The sequence below is a fragment of the Falco naumanni genome, chromosome 1 (genome assembly GCF_017639655.2).
Source record: "Falco naumanni isolate bFalNau1 chromosome 1, bFalNau1.pat, whole genome shotgun sequence".
Taxonomy (NCBI): Eukaryota; Metazoa; Chordata; class Aves; order Falconiformes; family Falconidae; genus Falco; species Falco naumanni.
This window is the reverse complement of record NC_054054.1, coordinates 95,152,312-95,169,670: the sequence shown is the minus strand read 5'-3', so window position 1 is coordinate 95,169,670 and position 17,359 is coordinate 95,152,312. Positions and strand designations below refer to the sequence as shown.

General features: G+C 56.0%; 3 protein-coding genes across 3 annotated transcripts in view; 1 reads left to right on the top strand and 2 right to left on the bottom strand.

Moving 5' to 3' along the window:
- The window catches only part of LOC121094953 (coiled-coil domain-containing protein 63-like), a 29,153-nt gene extending 22,279 nt beyond the window's left edge, over positions 1 to 6,874 (bottom strand). Inside the window, exon 1 of the mRNA XM_040609168.1 lies at positions 6,619 to 6,874. The gene's annotated coding sequence lies outside the window, so the exon portion shown is untranslated. The remainder of the gene's footprint in view (positions 1 to 6,618) is intronic.
- A 1,678-nt stretch (positions 6,875 to 8,552) lies between these two features.
- LOC121083171 (myosin regulatory light chain 2A, cardiac muscle isoform-like) lies at positions 8,553 to 11,278 on the top strand. Its single transcript, XM_040583280.1, has 5 exons — positions 8,553 to 8,671; positions 9,498 to 9,601; positions 10,813 to 10,888; positions 10,973 to 11,021; positions 11,133 to 11,278. Exons 1-5 carry the CDS (start codon positions 8,553 to 8,555, stop codon positions 11,229 to 11,231), a joined length of 447 nt encoding a protein of 148 aa, XP_040439214.1. The 3' UTR covers positions 11,232 to 11,278.
- A 690-nt stretch (positions 11,279 to 11,968) lies between these two features.
- LOC121094948 (coiled-coil domain-containing protein 63-like) lies at positions 11,969 to 15,849 on the bottom strand. Its single transcript, XM_040609145.1, has 7 exons — positions 15,481 to 15,849; positions 14,748 to 14,929; positions 14,010 to 14,230; positions 13,479 to 13,553; positions 12,885 to 13,077; positions 12,309 to 12,507; positions 11,969 to 12,126 (listed from the first exon to the last, which is right to left on the bottom strand). Exons 1-7 carry the CDS (start codon positions 15,711 to 15,713, stop codon positions 11,985 to 11,987), a joined length of 1,245 nt encoding a protein of 414 aa, XP_040465079.1. The 5' UTR covers positions 15,714 to 15,849; the 3' UTR covers positions 11,969 to 11,984.
- Positions 15,850 to 17,359: the final 1,510 nt, after the last annotated feature.

The window sequence follows — 17,359 nt, the reverse complement described above, 5'->3', positions numbered from 1 at the left end:
CAGCTCCTGGCTTGTGCTACCAGTTGCAGGTATTCTCTCTCATCTGGTACCTTTTCTCTTTTTGGCCCACTTCCTCCAATTCCGAGCGATCTCTGGACTTGGTCAGCATGAAGTTTTTCAGTTGTTTCTCCTTTTCAAGGGCACGCTTCGCTCCTGCAGCTCACATTGCGCTGGACTGTGTCTTCTATGTGTCTTTTGTTCAAGGCTGCAATCCTTGCCAGAGCCCCCATCCTGCGCACAGAGAGCAGCAGGTTACACCACGGGAAGGTATAAGGATTTGTAGTCCTGCCCATTCCCACGCATCTCTGTGCCTGGCCGAGCAAAACCCCCGTGATGCTGTGCACGCTGGCCGGCTCCCATCCAGATGCAGCTGCGTTAGCCCGAGGCCAGCAGCAGCTAACACAGCTCTGGCTGGGGGTTTGTACTCGGACACAGCACCCAGCTGTGGGCAGCCAAGCTCACTTTGCCTGGAGCTGGCTGGTCTCTGCTCCAGGTCTGCTGCACCCTCCCATGCAGGCTGAGATGGGACTTGGAGGAAAGAGGCTGCTCCATAGGGCAATTCACCACATCCTGAGAAACATCTGGCATAGGCGGAGCAAACCCCCCTGGAGGTACCGGTCTCCCCTGCACTGACAAGCACAAAAGCCTTAGCACCCAGCTCTAGACGACAAGCGGGTGCATCCTCGCTCTGAAGTTGCAGTTGGCCTCTCTTTACATCGACACCCGTCGCTGGCATTGCCCCACCAGCGCCAAGTTTGCCACAGAGGGTTCACACGGCCACGTACCGCTGCTTGTTAGCCTTGTGTGCACTGCTCAGCGGCAGTGTTCATCCTTCTCCCTCTGCTGAGCCAGCTTCTTATGGAGCTTCAAGGAGAGCTTGCCCAAAAGAGCTTTCTGGATTTGCAGCTTTTCAATCTCTTCTCGGAGCTCTTTGTTTTCTGGACAGGATGGTATGGAAATGGACGGTGACCTGGGGAGAGGCAAGCAAAGGCTTGAAGCTGGTGCGGGACTTGGGGGCATCAGGTTTCTGCTGGAAAGCACCTTGACCACGGCTGGGACAAATCTCTTCTCTGAAAGTTGCTCCTGTACTATCCCCCACCTCCACAAGACAGGAGGACGGTAACAGCAGGCTAGGCATGATCATGGCACAGACCAGGAGCTGGTGTTGCCTCACGTTGCACCAAAGATTTCCTCTTCTCCGCTGCTCTCTGAAACTCTCTCTGCAGTCTTCTGAACTCGGCTTCAGACACCTTTTTTTTTTCCATCGCGGGCACGTCAAAACCTTCTGCTCCAGAGAGGGCTCTCCCCACTGCCACAGGGAGGGAGAGCTCGGTCACTTGAGCAAACACGACCAGCAGCGGTAGACAGCAGACCGGCCATGGCTATAGAACGTATCCTCCACATCACCCCTGGTTCAAGGGGGACTGCCCAAGGCAAAGGAAGCCCCAGGGCAAAGCAGCAGCTCACAATGGCATGCCCAAGCTGTGCAGACAAACCAGAAGGGAATCCAGGATCAAGGGTGATTCCAGCCACAGATCCCTCCAAATCCTGTCCCTACCGATTTGGCACAACGTTATGTAAGAGGAGCTCGGGCTCCTGAAAATCATGCCTGGCTCAACGAGGACGTGAGCAGCAAGGAGGTGAGAATAGAAACAATAAATAAGCACACGTGGCAGCTACCTCCACAAGTGGACCACGTTTTTCAATGCTGCATGTAAGCAGAAAACTCAGGTGTCCAAGAGCTGTCAGTGGGATTGTTCTGCATTTTCAGGAGCGTAAGGGGAAACAAAACCTGGATCAGCAAAGCCTCCGCTCTCTGAACACTTGTTACCTGTCCCAGGCTGGGAAGGCTTTGGTGCAGCAGCCTTTGGAAGCCTGCAAGTACCTGCATGGGGGATTTCCCACATATTGCATCTGCATTTCAAAATCCCCAGCAGAACAAAGGAATCCCGGGGTGAGTGGAAGATCTCTTTCTCGCTCCCACATCTTGTGTTCAGTGATACGCCTCCCACTGGGGGTCCACAAGGCAGAGCAGCCTTTTGACCAACAGCAAATCAACAGACCTTCATCTTATTTCCACTTTCCACTCCTCTGGCAGCCCTCCCTGGTCCTCCTTTTTCATTGGTTTTAATTAGAGAAGCAGGTCATCCCATGAAGCAGAGTTATGCTGGGGTAAAATCAAAGGAAGCAAAGAAAACCAGCCGCGTCCCAGGCTGCTAATGTGCATTTCTGGCCAATGCACTGAGGAACATCCACAAAGTGTTTTCTTCAAGCCGTGTGAAGCTGAAGCTACACAAAAATATCCCACTTCATCTTTCTGAGAAGCAGTTGCCTCTGCTTGTCTTGCAAGGTCTGCTCCACCACCATGGGTCAATTCACATCCCTCTGTAACAACATCCAGGCAGCCTGAGGTGAGCTATGCAGGGAGCCACCCGGCTCCCCCAGTGCCTCTCCCCTCGCACAACCAAAGAGAAAAGGCAAAAAATATGCTCATCCCACCATAAACCAGCTGAAGAAGGGCTGAAAATCCCTTTGCTGGATGTATAGCACTGGCTGACACCCAGTTTTTCCTCTTCCCACCCTGTGAACAGCTCAGCTGAGCCCCATGGAAACCCGCAAGAACTTTATAGCCAGTTATGAAACTCAGGTTTTGGCGGAGCATAGAGATTCCTGACCAAAGAGGGGAAGACGGGGGCTCCACTCCTTCCCAAAGCAGCGTCAACTGATCTGCTACTGCTGCTCTCCACTTAAAGTAGGACAAAGCCTCCTTTCGCACTGTTTGTCTGCTTTTTCTAAGCGATGCAGCAGATGACCACCACGCTTGCCCAGGGATGCTCGACCACAGACAGGACACATCATAATGGCTCTTGTGCCTGGACTAGCCTTAAAAGTCAGATTCATATAAGAAATTCACCAAGAGGGTGGAATGTGCTGTGTTTTCTTAATCCAAGTAGCTATAGCAGGAAAAATCCTGTTGTGGTCACTGCTACATTAGAAAAAAGCGGCTTAGGACATTTTTATATCAGAAGAATTTTACTAGTAGTATTTTTGCAAGTATGGACCTTCCAAAACTCAGCAACAGAACATTTTTCCATTTGAAAATACCTTTCATCAGAAACCCATAACGTACACCTACTTTATTTAAAAAAAAAAAAAAAAAAAAGTAGGAAGGACGGAATGGCAAATCACATTTTGCCCGTGTCCACATAGCCTGTCTCAAAAATTTTGAAGCAGAAATCTTTTACCATTTTTTGTCAAACATGTCACTCGAACAAACTTGAGATGGACTTGTTCTCGTTGTTGACAGCATCTGTTGGTGGGAGATTTCAGACAGAGGCCAGCCGTTGAGACTGAAACCTTTGGCTCGGTGGAAATCAAGTCCCTGGCTGGGGTGTGCAGGGTACACCAGTGAGAAGAGAGAGCACGACAAAATCTCCGACAGGCATCGCGCTGCTGGCTGTCTGGGAATGGGGCTGCATTCGGCTTCTGCACATGGTTTGAGCCCTTGGTGAGCCCAAGGTGAAGCCAGAGGCTCAGGAGCAGCAGCCAGCCCCGAGCTCCTTGCCAGGTTCCGCACAGTGCATCTGCCTGCCTGCAGCTGGCAGGTTTTGTTACTGGAGGGAGATCATTGCACTGTATGTTTTGTAAATAAAATACGATACCAAGAAAACATCTGCCTGTGCGTCATCAGCTCCCTTCTGAACAGGACAGGAGCCCCTACATCTCCCAGATCAGCCTTGCAACATGTTCCAGCTGCTCTTCTTTTGCCTCACAAATTGGCACCGTCTAACCCCCAAACTCCGCAGCATCTGAAATTTGGGGGTCAGCAAAATATTTTCGTCATCAGAAGCAAGAAGCATGCATAAAAGCTTTATCTTGATTGTAACACAAGGAAATCTGGATGCAAACAGTAGGAGTTACGAAAACATTTAAATCCTGCCTGGGGTATTGAGTTTGGAAAAATAATATTAGACCCACAAGTCACCTGCTCTTGTTTTTGCAGTGTTTGAACAGCCCGTGTAGATCTTTGTTTGAAATGTACACAAACACGCTGAATTTCATGGGCTTAGTAAATATGTAATCTAAGGCAAGGGGAAGTGTGGGTGACTCGCATTTCTTAGGATCCACCTACATACAGGGATAAAATAATTATTTAAGAAAATAATTTCATTATTATCTGCATATATATATGTGCATGTGTGTATATATAGTGTATATATGTATCATATTATACACACGATAGATGTATGTGTGTGCATATATTAGGTATATATATATATGTACAGAACAATAATGAAACAAACGCTCCTTATTTTGCTCCTGTATGTAGGGGTATTTATATATAACATATATTTTTAAACATAGCCAGATTATGAGCAACTGTACAATAAACAAAGTGGCATGGGCATGAGATAGTGAGGACAAATCAGTGGGGGAAAATATTTTACATGGAGGCTTCCAAGGAATGTGACCAAAGCGGTGATTTCTTTGTGGAATTTTGGGAAGGGGGGGGGGGGGGGGGGGGGGGGAGAAAAATCCACAAAGGTCTCAGAGCTTTGAGCAAGATCAACCACCACATCATCATGTATTTAGCAAACTAGAATGCAAATGGTTGACAAATAGAAAGAGGGGGAATACATGAACCATAAGCTTCAAAATTATGGAACGCTTCAAGCCTGTGTGCAGAGTTTAAGGACAAAGGGATTTCCCTGACTGTTCCCCCTCTAGAAATAAATCATTGTTGTGAGCAACACTGGAGAACAAAACAGTTTCAGGATATTTATAACACCTTGGCTGGGTCCCTTTTCTAATCAGAGAAGCTAGTGTGGGGTGAGGCTTGTTATTTCCAGCAGAGAAAAGTTAGCTTATTAAAAAGATAATTTTGCGATGGCATTTTAATATCTCTGGCTCGTCATGGAGTTTACTGCTGTTTGGGGGTCCTTACTTTTTATGGTAACATAGCAAAAATGGAAGAGCAAAAGACTGTGCAAAAATACAGCCCCCTCCAAACAGGACACCAAGCACTGGCCGCCACTGTTGAGATGCGGAGCTGTGGCATGGCACGTTGGTTATCAAGGTGATGATGGGGCCCTGGACAGATTCACCTTTATCTGTCACTCCTCTCCTTTCCTCTTGGTTAAGCCTCTTCTAACAAGAATTGACGGTGCTTTGGACCTTGCCTAATACAGTTCAGCAAGTGAGATATATTCTTTGCCCTGTCCACTGTCTTTTGAAGGGCCGGATCCTTCCTTCCAGAAGTAGGGTGTTCCCAGTGAAGGTTGCACCCTAGAAGGTGCTGAGCTCTCCCCTTCCACCTCATTTCCCCCCAGCATTAACAGGAGTGAAAGGCACCCCACTAAAGGTGCTCAGATCCTCAAAGGACTTGTCCCTGGAGAGGGGGGTAACAGCCGAAGGTTAAGATGAAGATATTTCCAGCAAAGAAAACAAGGGCAGGAAGGTTCCTCTGGAAACACTGGACCAATTCCCCTTTTCAAATAATTCAGCTAAGTCCAAGAGAACTTGCCCCACACAATAAGAAAGGATTTGGTGCAAAAGAGCTGGGGTGGGTGGGTGTGGGGGGGGTGTGTTGTTCCCTGGGAAGGTGCAGAACAAAAATAGATGTAAATCTGCAAAGGCTGTCACAATGAAGTACATCTGAAGTAACTCTATTGTCTTCAACGGGGTTACTTTGGGCTTACACCATTGTGACTAAGATCAGCATCTCAGCTTGGGCATGCTCATTACAATAAGCGTTCGCTCGGGGAAGTCAAGCATTGCAGCTGCGTCTTGCAACGGGCAAGCGCCTGCCTTTCAGGTAGACTCTGCATCCTCTCCTCTCCTTCCTCCCGCCAGATCTAAGGGTGCTGAGGCTGCAAGTCCTTTGCTTGATCGCCCTCACGAAGCTGAACTCTGCTTGGGCCCCCACCGCGGTAACAAGATTTTATGAGTATTGTACAACTGCCGGCAGGGGGAATCTGGCACGCATAGTGGGAGCAATTCACGCGGGGAAGGGAGGGGAGGAAGAAAGAGGTTGTCACAGCCAGCCATTCAAATTAAAGTAGGAGTCAATAAAGCAATTAAACAAGATTTCAGAGAAGCAAACGGAATGGTGAGGAGGGCCCGCACAGCCCATCTCTCTTGCCCATGCAATCCAATTTATGAGCAGAACCTCATTTACCCGTTGGTAGCCAAGGTGCAGCTACATACGGGATAAAGTAACAGCAGAAGCATGAAACAAAAGAGCAAGACACTCTTGAAAGTGCAGGCTGTTTCTCTGTCCTTAAGTATTTCAAAGTGCTGTGCATTTCTTGAAGCCTTTGCAGGGGAAGACCCACGTATCTGAAGGCGCTCGGGAGCCGAAGGGCTTGCTCAGGCTGCACAAACTGCGGTGGGTGAGCGGGGCCGGGAGCTTGTGGCCCCGAGGCGAGCTGGCCACGGGCTCACCCTGCGAGCTGGCCACGGGCTCACCTTCTGAGCCGGCCACCGGGCTCACCCTGCGAGCCGGCCACGGGCACCCAGCACCGGGCACCCTGCGAGCCGGGCCACAGGTCAACCAGGCCAAGGGCTCGCAGGGAGCAGGAAGGGGCCGCCACTGCCTTCCCAGGTCCCACCACTCACCCCGCAGGCCATGGCTCCTCAGGCCGCAGCGCCCGGGAGGCAGATAGCGGCCACGGGTGTGATTTTGGTGCTGTTGGCCCTATTCTAGGGCTGGGGAAGCGGTGGATGCCCAGAGAGGGAGCGCACCCCTCACGCCCGCTGCCTCCTGCCAAGCTGCCATCGCCTCACAGCTCAGCCTCCGTGAGGGTGCCCGGAGGAGGCTGTACTGACAGAAGGCCGACCCCAGCCGCCGCCCCCCGCCGTCAGCAGACGCCAAACGCCCTTCTGGCCCTGCTCACAGTCGCGCTTCGCCAGGCCGGGCTGAACCCTGTGACCGCCCCGATACCCGTGTGGCGGCAGTGCCGCACTATTTCACCTCCCGTGAGCGGAAGGATTCCGCGAGAGCGGCACGTCTGCGAGTCGCTTCCCGCCCCGCGCTTCCCGCCCCGCGCTTCCCGCCCGGCGTGTAAAGGGTTTCCGGTGAGCCGCCTCCCCCTCGCAGTATCCGGCGCCGGCCGAGCTCGCTGAGCAGACGGCGGCCATTTTGTTCAGGGCTGGGTCTCTGCCGAGAGCAGCGGTCGAGCGGGGGAGCCGGGGGGGAAGAGCGAGAGGGAAGAAGGAGAGCGGGGAGGAGAGGACTGTGAAATGTGTGCATTTGATTCGTGTCAATATAGAACAACGCTAGGACCGACCGCATGAAGAAATGTAACCTTCTTACATTCACTTGGGTAACCACACGCCTAAGAAAAACAAAGTGATCAATGTATATAGTTCCTATATCTTGCAAAGAACATCTGGCTGCATACCTAGTCCCATCTCCCCCTGCCCCCTCCCCTCTCCCTGCCCTCCCATCTCCCCCCTGCCCCCCTCCCCTCTCCCGGCCCCGCCGGGGACCAGGCAGCGCCCGCACCGCGCCCGCTACAATGGCGCCACCTGGCGGCGGCCGCCGCGCTGCAGCGCGTCCCCAGCGGGCCGGGGCGGGGGCGCACGGGGGGCACTGCGGGGGCTGGGGCGGCACCCGAGCGGGACACTAAGGGACAGGGGGGCGCAGGGGGGCACAGGAGCGCAGGCTGAGCCGCCTCGGGGGGCACAGCGCCCCTCCGCCTCCCCTCGGTGCCCACCGCAGCTCCCGCAGCGCGTGCACTGAGCTGTGCCTGGCCTCAGCCCTCGGTGCCCCCGGGTGCCTGGGTCCCCCCACGGGCCACAATTCTGCCACGGCTACTTATTTTCAAGCACATGCCCCCTACAATTAGCACATGCTCTTTAATTAATTTGCCTTTTTTACTGCTTTGCCCAAGTTATCTCGACTACGGTGCGGCTGGGCATGTGCATGGCAGATAACGCTGCTATTTCTGGCTCCGGAGGCCAGCACAGCTGCATCCTCCTGGGGCCACATCCCGCGCCCAGCACGGGGCACATCCCTGGGACAGGCCACAGCCCAGGGATGGGGGTATTGTCCATCCTCGTCCCCGTCACCTGCCTTGTCCCCAGCCCAGCCGGCCCCTGGTTTTGTGGGTGGCAGCTCTTCCCCGACCCCTGAGCTGGGCAGATCCTCCTGGTTATTGCCGCAGTGATAGACCCTTCCAAGTGAAAATGGAGCTCAATCAGGCAAAGATGCTAAATTAAGCCTGTTTGGAACAAGCTGTTAAACATGCAGACCTTCTGAACACGAAGGAGAGATGGATAAAACCCTCCCAAAGCCCCCGAAGAAGCTGCCAGCAGAAGGGGGATGCAGGGAGGGAGTGCGAGGAAAGGGAAGGATGCCCCCAAGCCCCCCTGCAATGGCAGCTGAGGTGCAGGGACGTGGCTGAGGGCACAGAAGCCGTCTGTGGCAGAGGAGATGGCCTCCGGCCACCAGCCAGCACTGGGACTCATGGGCCAACCCCACAAGCCCCCTTGGCGTGAAATCAGGGACAAGGACAGGACAGGGACACCAGCACCAGCTTTAAAACATCATGGATCAGAACCGGGATGGCTTCGTCGACAAGGCAGATCTGAGAGGCACGTTTGCTGCACTCGGTGAGCCCCCTTTTAGGACCTTCCCCAGGAGCTTCAACAACGTTAGACTTACTAAGTGAGAAACCAGCTGTGAGCCCCCGTTTAGCCAAGCCCCGGCAGTTAACTGGATCTCCTGTTTTGCTGGAAACTGCCTGATCCAAACCCAGTTCTGTTAGGGAGTGAGATCCCACGCCGGGTGACTCGGAGCAGCTCCTGCAGCAGCGGGTGGTTTATCCCGTAGGTACCCGAGAGAGCCAGCTCCTGGGTCATACAGCCAAATGCTCCCTGCCTGGCTGTGCCCATCCCACAGCATCCCTGGGTGGACGGGCGTTACAGGGATTGACGGGGTTTGTAGGAAGCTCTGAAGTTGCAACCTTGGCTCTCCCGTCGTGGAGGTCAGCACGAAGCAGCGATGGGGCTGGGGAGTCCCAAAGACACCCCAAGCTCAGGGAAGAGGACGCAGGCATTCAGTCCTGTTCGTTTCTGGCACCGGGGGCCAGGGGGAACCACAGTGCTGGTGGGTTTGACCCAAAACAGCTTCTGAGGAGTGCTGAAGGAGGCTGATCCATGGGGCCGTGCAGGAGGGAAGCGGCACAGCTCAGTCCTTTGCAGCCTTCTTTGCTGTGGTCCTGCAGCCCGAAGAAACCAGAGCTGGACATGCCCAGCCCACCCACCCTCAGCCAGCACGTGATTCTCCCATCATCACTTCTGCTACTGCCATTCCTTATCAAAGGTGGCTCCCCAGGGCTGTGCCGCTTCCCTCGGCTGGGGGCAAAATCCTCCAGGGGAAGGCTCCTGTGCTGCGTCTTCTAGCCCCCAGTATGTAGAGCGGAGCCCAGAGGTCTGCATGAATTTGCAGCAGGACGTGGACACACAAGTCACCCAATGCTGCTCTCCCCTAGGACGCCTGAATGTGAAAACGAGGAGATCGATGAGATGATCAAGGAGGCACCCGGCCCCATCAACTTCACTGTGTTCCTCACCATGTTTGGAGAGAAACTGAAAGGTGAGGGGGCACCCGGGAAGCTGGCGGGGTTGGTGGGCACCCACACCATCACTAATATCCCGTCCCAACATGGGGAGGCCACCCAGCTCCCAGGATCTCCATCACCATTCCAGGCGAGACCCATCAGAGACTCCTTGCAGGCCTCAGATGGGAGCTGCTCAAGGAAAGGCAGGTGGCACCGACTGCCATGCTGCGGTGTGCAGAGCTTGGGGAGTGGGTCAGAGCAAAGATGCCTCCCACGCCACGGCCAAGAGGTGACACCTAGGGACAACCCGGGGATACCTGTGAAATGATCTCCCTCACCCACCCCTCCCACATCCTTTAGTGCCACCTTCTCCCAGTTGCAACACAGGGACCCCCCCCCAGAGACAGAGGCTTTGTTGGGACTATAACCAGCAAGAACCCCTCTCCCCAAGAGCTCCGGTCTTTGTCCTCCAAATCCTGGCCTTGGGCACTCCCCCCGCCTCCCCATCCCAAGGCACCACAGCTAGGACAAACTCAGCGCCATGTACCCTGAGCAGCTGTCCCCAGGCAGGTCCCTGCACCCCCAAAGCTCATGCCAACCTGCCATACCAACAGTCCCAAAGGCAGGGCTGGGGCTGCCCATGCAGAGAGCTGGATCTCATCCCATGTCTCCCCAGCCGCTTGCGGGGGATGAGCAGGTCCCCATGCCTCAGTTTCCACAGCCGTTTAAAAAAACCAGCAGGCTGTGCTGCTGCTGTCCCTCCAGAAAAAAGGGGCCGGGAGATCTTGCAGTGCCTCCAAGCCTGCTGACAGCAACGGTGCCACCAAGTGCCACCCTGGCAAGGGCCCTACCTACAGCATGGGTTTGACCCAATGGGCCCATCCAGCTGCACCCTGTATCACTTACACAAGCCAAGGCACGCAGCCCCCCGGCAGATCTGCAGGAGGCTACGAGGCCCCACGAGTCTGTGCCTGGAGCTCTATAAATACACCCGAAAGATTAGATAGCTGCCGGACGCCAGGGCGGTGGTGACACCGACCGCTCTGTGGGCACACCATGACCCTATGTCTGCTCCTCTACATGCCACCACCCACGGTCGAGGTCCCAGCTGCAGGGTCAGCATTCCTGTGGGCCCCCCACTTCCCAGCCTGGCCCTCACCTTCTCCCCAAAGGCTGGGAGAAGCAGGAGGCTGCAGTTGGCTTCCTCCACTGCCACCTGCAACGGCTGTGGCCATGTCACCCGCAGGTGCTGACCCAGAGGAGACAATCCTGAATGCATTCAAGGTGTTCGATCCAGAGGGGAAAGGCCTGAAATCTGCCTAGTGAGTAAGGGGTGCCTCGACAGGGGGCAGGGGGGTGTCCTCACCGAGGCCTCCCTGGTGCTCACCGTGCTCTCATGTTTGCAGCATCAAAGAAATGCTGATGACGCAGGGCGAGAGGTTTTCCCAGGAAGAGGTACGAGCTCCTTCCCACCCTCCGCCAGCCTCCTGTGCCCTCCACCCCGACAGACCCCCAGCCACAAAGCCCTTCTGCGCTGCCCTTTTCTACCCGTTTGTTTCCCGGCAGGTCGATCAGATGTTCGCAGCCTTCCCTCCGGACATTTCTGGCAACCTGGACTACAAAAACCTTGTCCACATCATTACGCACGGTGAAGAGAAGGACTAGCCCACGCTCGGCGCTGGGGCTGGCAGGATCACCTCTGTCTGGGGTGCACGGGGGGCAGGGGGTCCCTTTGCCTCTCCCCCTTGGGGAACACGTCAATGGCATCCACATTAAACTGCCCTTGGCAAGAGGAAACCCAGCCGCTGGTGTGAGCGGTGCTTGGGCTGGCGTGGTGTGTCTGCGCAGTGCGGCTGTGCCCGGCGGGAGCCCCCGCGCCCTCCCAGACCCCCCCTGCCCCAGCCTCCCGGCCCCTGCACATCACCCTCGCGTGCCCTCTCCTCCCCTTGCCTCCTCGGTTCCCAGCGTGGCCCATCTCCACAGCTCAGTGCACGCCAAACAGGCTGTTTCGCCCACCAGCCCAGGACCAGCGCTGAGCTCAGCTTTACTTCAGGCAGCAGAGAGCTGCCGGCTTCTCCCAGCTTAGCAGGCAAAGCCCCGCGAGCCCGCTCTGCATCCCCCCACGGCCTCACCAAGCCCCTCGGGCAGGCATGGTGCAGGACCGGGACTGTGGTCACCATGTCCCCGGTGCACCATTCCCGCGATGCCCGGCCGCGGGAAGCGCGTGGCGTTGAGCAACGGCAACGGCCCCCCCGCCGGAGAGCAGCTGTTCCCACCCCCGGCCACGGCTGCTGTCAGCAGTGGGCCAAGCCGTGCCAAAATATCAGCCGGCAAGCTTTTGAAGCCCGCAGAAGGTGTTGGGAGATGGAAGGATGTCCAGGGCGCAGAAGCAGAGGGGCAGCTGAGGAGCGGAACTGTTTATTTCATTCCTTCGTGCCGGGCTCTCACTCCTCGAGGCTCTTGCTCCCCTTCTTGGCGGCAGCGGCAGCGTGGCCCAGCTCCTTCTTGCAGCTCTGGAGGACCAGCTGGTGCAGCTGCCCGTGGCCCAGCGGCACCTCCCCTGCCCAAGAAAAGGACACCCGTGTCTGCCGGCACAGGCCTTATAGATGTGGTGGGGTGGGACAGGCCGGTGGGGATTGGCTGGGGAGGAGAGGGGGCAGCGGGGGATTGGCCAGGCGGCCATGAGGGGGTTGTGGATTGGCTGTCTGCCTGGCCGTAGCCCCTCCCTCCCACCTCACTCACAGGCGGCGATGTCGGCGGGGGTGCTGTCCAGGGCGGGGGGGCGGCGGGCAGAGCCGGGCCCGATCCATCACCCACGGGAGGCTGGTGGTGCCCAGGAGCGGGTTGGCGAAGGGCTGGGCCGGCTGCGAGCCCTCAGCCCGCGTGTAGCGCAGGACGCTCTCCATCAGCAGGAGCTCGTTGGTCTCCTTCTCCACGAGACCTGGGTGGGAGGGAATGCTGTCCCACAGGGCCCCTCCACCGGGCCCTGCCCAAACGCGGCCCCGGCGGTCTGCTGGGCAGAGGACCCATGGATTCCCCCCAGGCAGTGCCAGTCAGGCTCCCCAGGGGCGAGGGGTCAAGGCTGGGTCACACACCCAGAGCCAACACGGGGGCTTGGGGGGTCCACCGGGGTGGTTCTACGTCCCGGTTGGCTCCTGAATTTCCTGGGAATTTGGCATCGCAAATTCCCATTAGGGACACCCGTGCATGACGGGGTGGGGGAGGAAACCAGCTCAATCTGAACACGGGGCAAGCAGGGGGTGGACAGACAAGGTCTGGGCCATGTGGCAAGCGAAGGCGGGCAGCCCTGACCCCCACCTAAAATCCGCGTCAGATTCCCATCCGTGATCTGCCCATTTTCTCCAAGCTGCTCCGTTGTCTTTGTAGCATCGCCACCGATTACTTTCAAAAGGGCCTCCACGCCACATTTGATCTGGCCCAGGACTCTGCTGCTCTCCTTGCAGCTCTCTTCGCACCAGTTGGCTTCCCTCGTGGTTTCCGCTAGTTTTTCCTATCAGCAAAGGTTTTGCCAGGTGTCACAACAGCCCCCTGCTCGCGCCCCCCCACCCCCAGTCCTGGCCAAGTCCAGTCCGGACACTGGAGGCGGCCCAGGAGGGGCTGTGGGATGCTCCCATCCCTGCAGGGGAAAGGCTCTGTGAAGGGGATCCCAAGCTCCCCATGCCACAGCCCAGGCCCCAGGTGCCAGAGAACCAGGGCTGGCAGAAGCCCTGCAGTCACCCTCTCATCGTGCACTGGGAGACAGGGCTGCCAAAGCCAATGCAGGGCCCTTTTCTGCCCATGCCTCTCCAGCCGTTGCCCAGAGCGGTGTTGACGGGACCACACTCGCTAGGACACATGCCGGGACACACAGGCTTCTGCTGCCCTGGCAGAGGGAAATCCCGGCTGCCATACCTCCAGCTCCTGCAGGACATGGAAGTTGCCGGTCTCTGCGTCCTCCTGGTCCATCATAAGGGTTGTAATTTCGTTCTGTGCAAACACAAGCACACGGAGGGCATACTGGCTGAATGCTCACCAGATGTGCCTAAGAGAGGCTGGGGACCATCCCTCCACCCTGGGAGCAGGGACATCCCACTTGACCCCTCTGGGGACCACTGTCCCCAGGGCAGGAGGACAAGTCATGACCCCCCCTTCTCACTCCAGCCAGCCCCACTCAAGGCCGAGGCAGCTCTTGGCCCTCTTGCATACTGCTGGGTACACGGTGGCAGCATTGAGACACTTCTAGCTCTGAGAACACAGCCTTCTGTCTGTGGGAGTTCTATTTTGGGCTACCGCTTTGCATTCCCCTAATCCCACCCGTGTGGCAGGCTGTGAGCTGGGCTCCGCTGTGAGCAGCGAGGCTGGACACATGGGAGAGGAATAAAACCCACGCCAGCCCCAAAGCACCAGCTGAGAAAGGGCAGACACGAAGGGCTTGGAAGAGACCTGGACATCCTTGATCCTCTGCTTCATCTTCTCCATCTCGTTGTTCAGCTCAGTGATGTAGATGAAGGAGGCAAAGTTCTTCCCCTCCTTTTCGATGAAGTTATCCACCAGGAGGTCAAAGTTCCCGTCCTCTGCCAGCTCCAGCAGGCGCCTGTAAGCCACCTCCTGGCTCTCAAAGCTCTCCATTTGGCTCTGCCTGGCCCGCTGGGCTGCCTTCAGGGCTGAGGGAGAGATGGAAAAAGAGCCCTGGCTGTGCGTGTCCCTGCAGGGCTCCCTTTGCAGAGCCTTTCCCTGCAGGTGCCCTGAGGTTTGGCGTGGGGCCTGGGGCCAGAGGGGCAGAGAGTGTCTTTATTTCACCCAAAACTAAGCAGGGAGCTCCCTGTCCTCATGGGAACGGGGCAAACACGGTGGGATCCTTCCCCAAGAGGACAAAAGGCGCCATAGGGGCAGCTCCCTGCCTCCCCACCCCTCCCTCTGCCCCAAGGGCACCCCAAGACACATGATGCTGGGTGCTTTCACTTGCTTATCACTCTTCATCCTTTCCACTTGTAGGCTGAAGGCTGGGTGAAGGAGCCTGCAGGCAGGGGACAGGTCCCGCCTTTGGGGTGCAGAGCTATGGGGAGAGGTCCCGCCTTTGGGGTGCAGAGCCATAAGCTTGCCTATACGCAACCCCCTTGGGCAACTCTGCCAGCTCCTGGCTTGTGCTACCAGTTGCAGGTATTCTCTCTCATCTGGTACCTTTTCTCTTTTTGGCCACTTCCTCCAATTCCGAGCGATCTCTGGACTTGGTCAGCATGAAGTTTTTCAGTTTGTTCTCCTTTTCAAGGGCACGCTTCCGCTCCTGCAGCTCAACATTGCGCTGGACTGTGTCTTCTATGTGTCTTTTGTTCAAGGCTGCAATCCTTGCCAGAGCCCCCATCCTGAGCACAGAGAGCAGCAGGTTACACCACGGGAAGGTATAAGGATTTGTAGTCCTGCCCATTCCCACGCATCTCTGTGCCTGGCCGAGCAAAACCCCCGTGATGCTGTGCACGCTGGCCGGCTCCCATCCAGATGCAGCTGCGTTAGCCCGAGGCCAGCAGCAGCTAACACAGCTCTGGCTGGGGGTTTGTACTCGGACACAGCACCCAGCTGTGGCAGCCAAGCTCACTTTGCCTGCAGCTGGCTGGTCTCTGCTCCAGGTCTGCTGCACCCTCCCATGCAGGCTGAGATGGGACTCGGAGGAAAGAGGCTGCTCCATAGGGCAATTCACCACATCCTGAGAAACATCTGGCATAGGCGGAGCAAACCCCCCTGGAGGTACCGGTCTCCCTGCACTGACCAAGCACCAAAGCCTTAGCACCCAGCTCTAGACGACAGCGGGTGCATCCTCTCTCTGAAGTTGCAGTTGGCCTCTCTTTACATCGACACCCATCGCTGGCATTGCCCACCAGTGCCAAGTTTGCCACAGAGGGTTCACACGGCCACGTACCGCTGCTTGTAGCCTTGTGTGCACTGCTCAGCGGCAGTGTTCATCCTTCTCCTCTGCTGAGCCAGCTTCTTATGGAGCTTCAAGGAGAGCTTGCCCAAAAGAGCTTTCTGGATTTGCAGCTTTTCAATCTCTTCTCGGAGCTCTTTGTTTCTGGACAGGATGGTATGGAAATGGACGGTGACCTGGGGAGAGGCAAGCAAAAGGCTTGAAGCTGGTGCGGGACTTGGGGGCATCAGGTTTCTGCTGAAAGACCTTGACCACGGCTGGGACAAATCTCTTCTCTGAAGTTGCTCCTGTACTATCCCCCTCCCCAAGACAGGGGAGGTAACAGCAGGCTAGGCTGATCATGGCACAGACCAGGAGCTGGTGTTGCCTCACGTTGGCACCATAAGATTTCCTCTTCTCCGCTGCTCTCTGAAACTCTCTCTGCAGTCTTCTGAACTCGGCTTCAGACACCTTTTTTTTCTCCATCGCGGGCACGTCCAAAACCTTCTGCTCCAGAGAGGGCTCTCCCCACTGCCACAGGGAGGGAGAGCTCGGTCACTTGAGCAAACACGACCAGCAGCGGTAGACAGCAGACCGGCATGGCTATAGAACGTATCCTCCACATCACCCCTGGTTCAGGGGGATGCCCAAGGCAAAGGATGCCCCAGGGCAAAGCAGCAGCTCACAATGGCATGCCCAAGCTGTGCAGACAAACCAGAAGGGAATCCAGGGATCAAGGGTGATTCCAGCCACAGATCCCTCCAAATCCTGTCCTACCGATTTGGCACAACGTTATGTAAGAGGAGCTCGGCTCCTGAAAATCTGCCTGGCTCACGAGGAGTGAGCAGCAAGGAGGTGAGAATAGAAACAAATAAATAAGCACACGTGGCAGCTACCTCCACAGTGGACCACGTTTTCAAATGCTGCATGTAAGCAGAAACTCCAGGTGTCCAAGAGCTGTCAGTGGGATTGTTCTGCATTTTCAGGAGCATAAGGGGAAACAAAACCTGGATCAGCAAAGCCTCCGCTCTCTGAACACTTGTTACCTGTCCCAGGCCTGGGAAGGCTTTGGTGCAGCAGCCTTTGGGAAGCCTGCAAGTACCTGCATGGGGGATTTCCCACATATTGCATCTGCATTTCAAAATCCCCAGCAGAACAAAGGAATCCCGGGGTGAGTGGAAGATCTCTTTCTCGCTCCCACATCTTGTGTTCAGTGATACGCCTCCCACTGGGGTCCACACAGGCAGAGCAGCCTTTTGACCAACAGCAAATCAACAGACCTTCATCTTATTTCCACTTTCCACTCCTCTGGCAGCCCTCCTGGTCCTCCTTTTTCATTGGTTTTAATTAGAGAAGCAGGTCATCCATGAAGCAGAGTTATGCTGGGGTAAAATCAAAGGAAGCAAAGAAACCAGCCGCGTCCCAGGCTGCTAATGTGCATTTCTGGCCAATGCACTGAGGAACATCCACAAAGTGTTTTCTTCAAGCCGTGTGAAGCTGAAGCTACACAAAAATATCCCACTTCATCTTTCTGAGAAGCAGTTGCCTCTGCTTGTCTTGCAAGGTCTGCTCCACACCATGGGTCAATTCACATCCCTCTGTAACAACATCCAGGCAGCCTGAGGTGAGCTATGCAGGGAGCCACCCGGCTCCCCAGTGCCTCTCCCCTCGCACAACAAAGAGAAAAGGCAAAAAATATGCTCATCCCACCATAAACCAGCTGAAGAAGGGCTGAAAATCCCTTTGCTGGATGTATAGCACTGGCTGACACCAGTTTTTCCTCTTCCCACCCTGTGAACAGCTCAGCTGAGCCCCATGGAAACCCGCAAGAACTTTCTAGCCGGTTATGAAACTCAGGTTTTGGCGGAGCATAGAGATTCCTGACCAAAGAGGG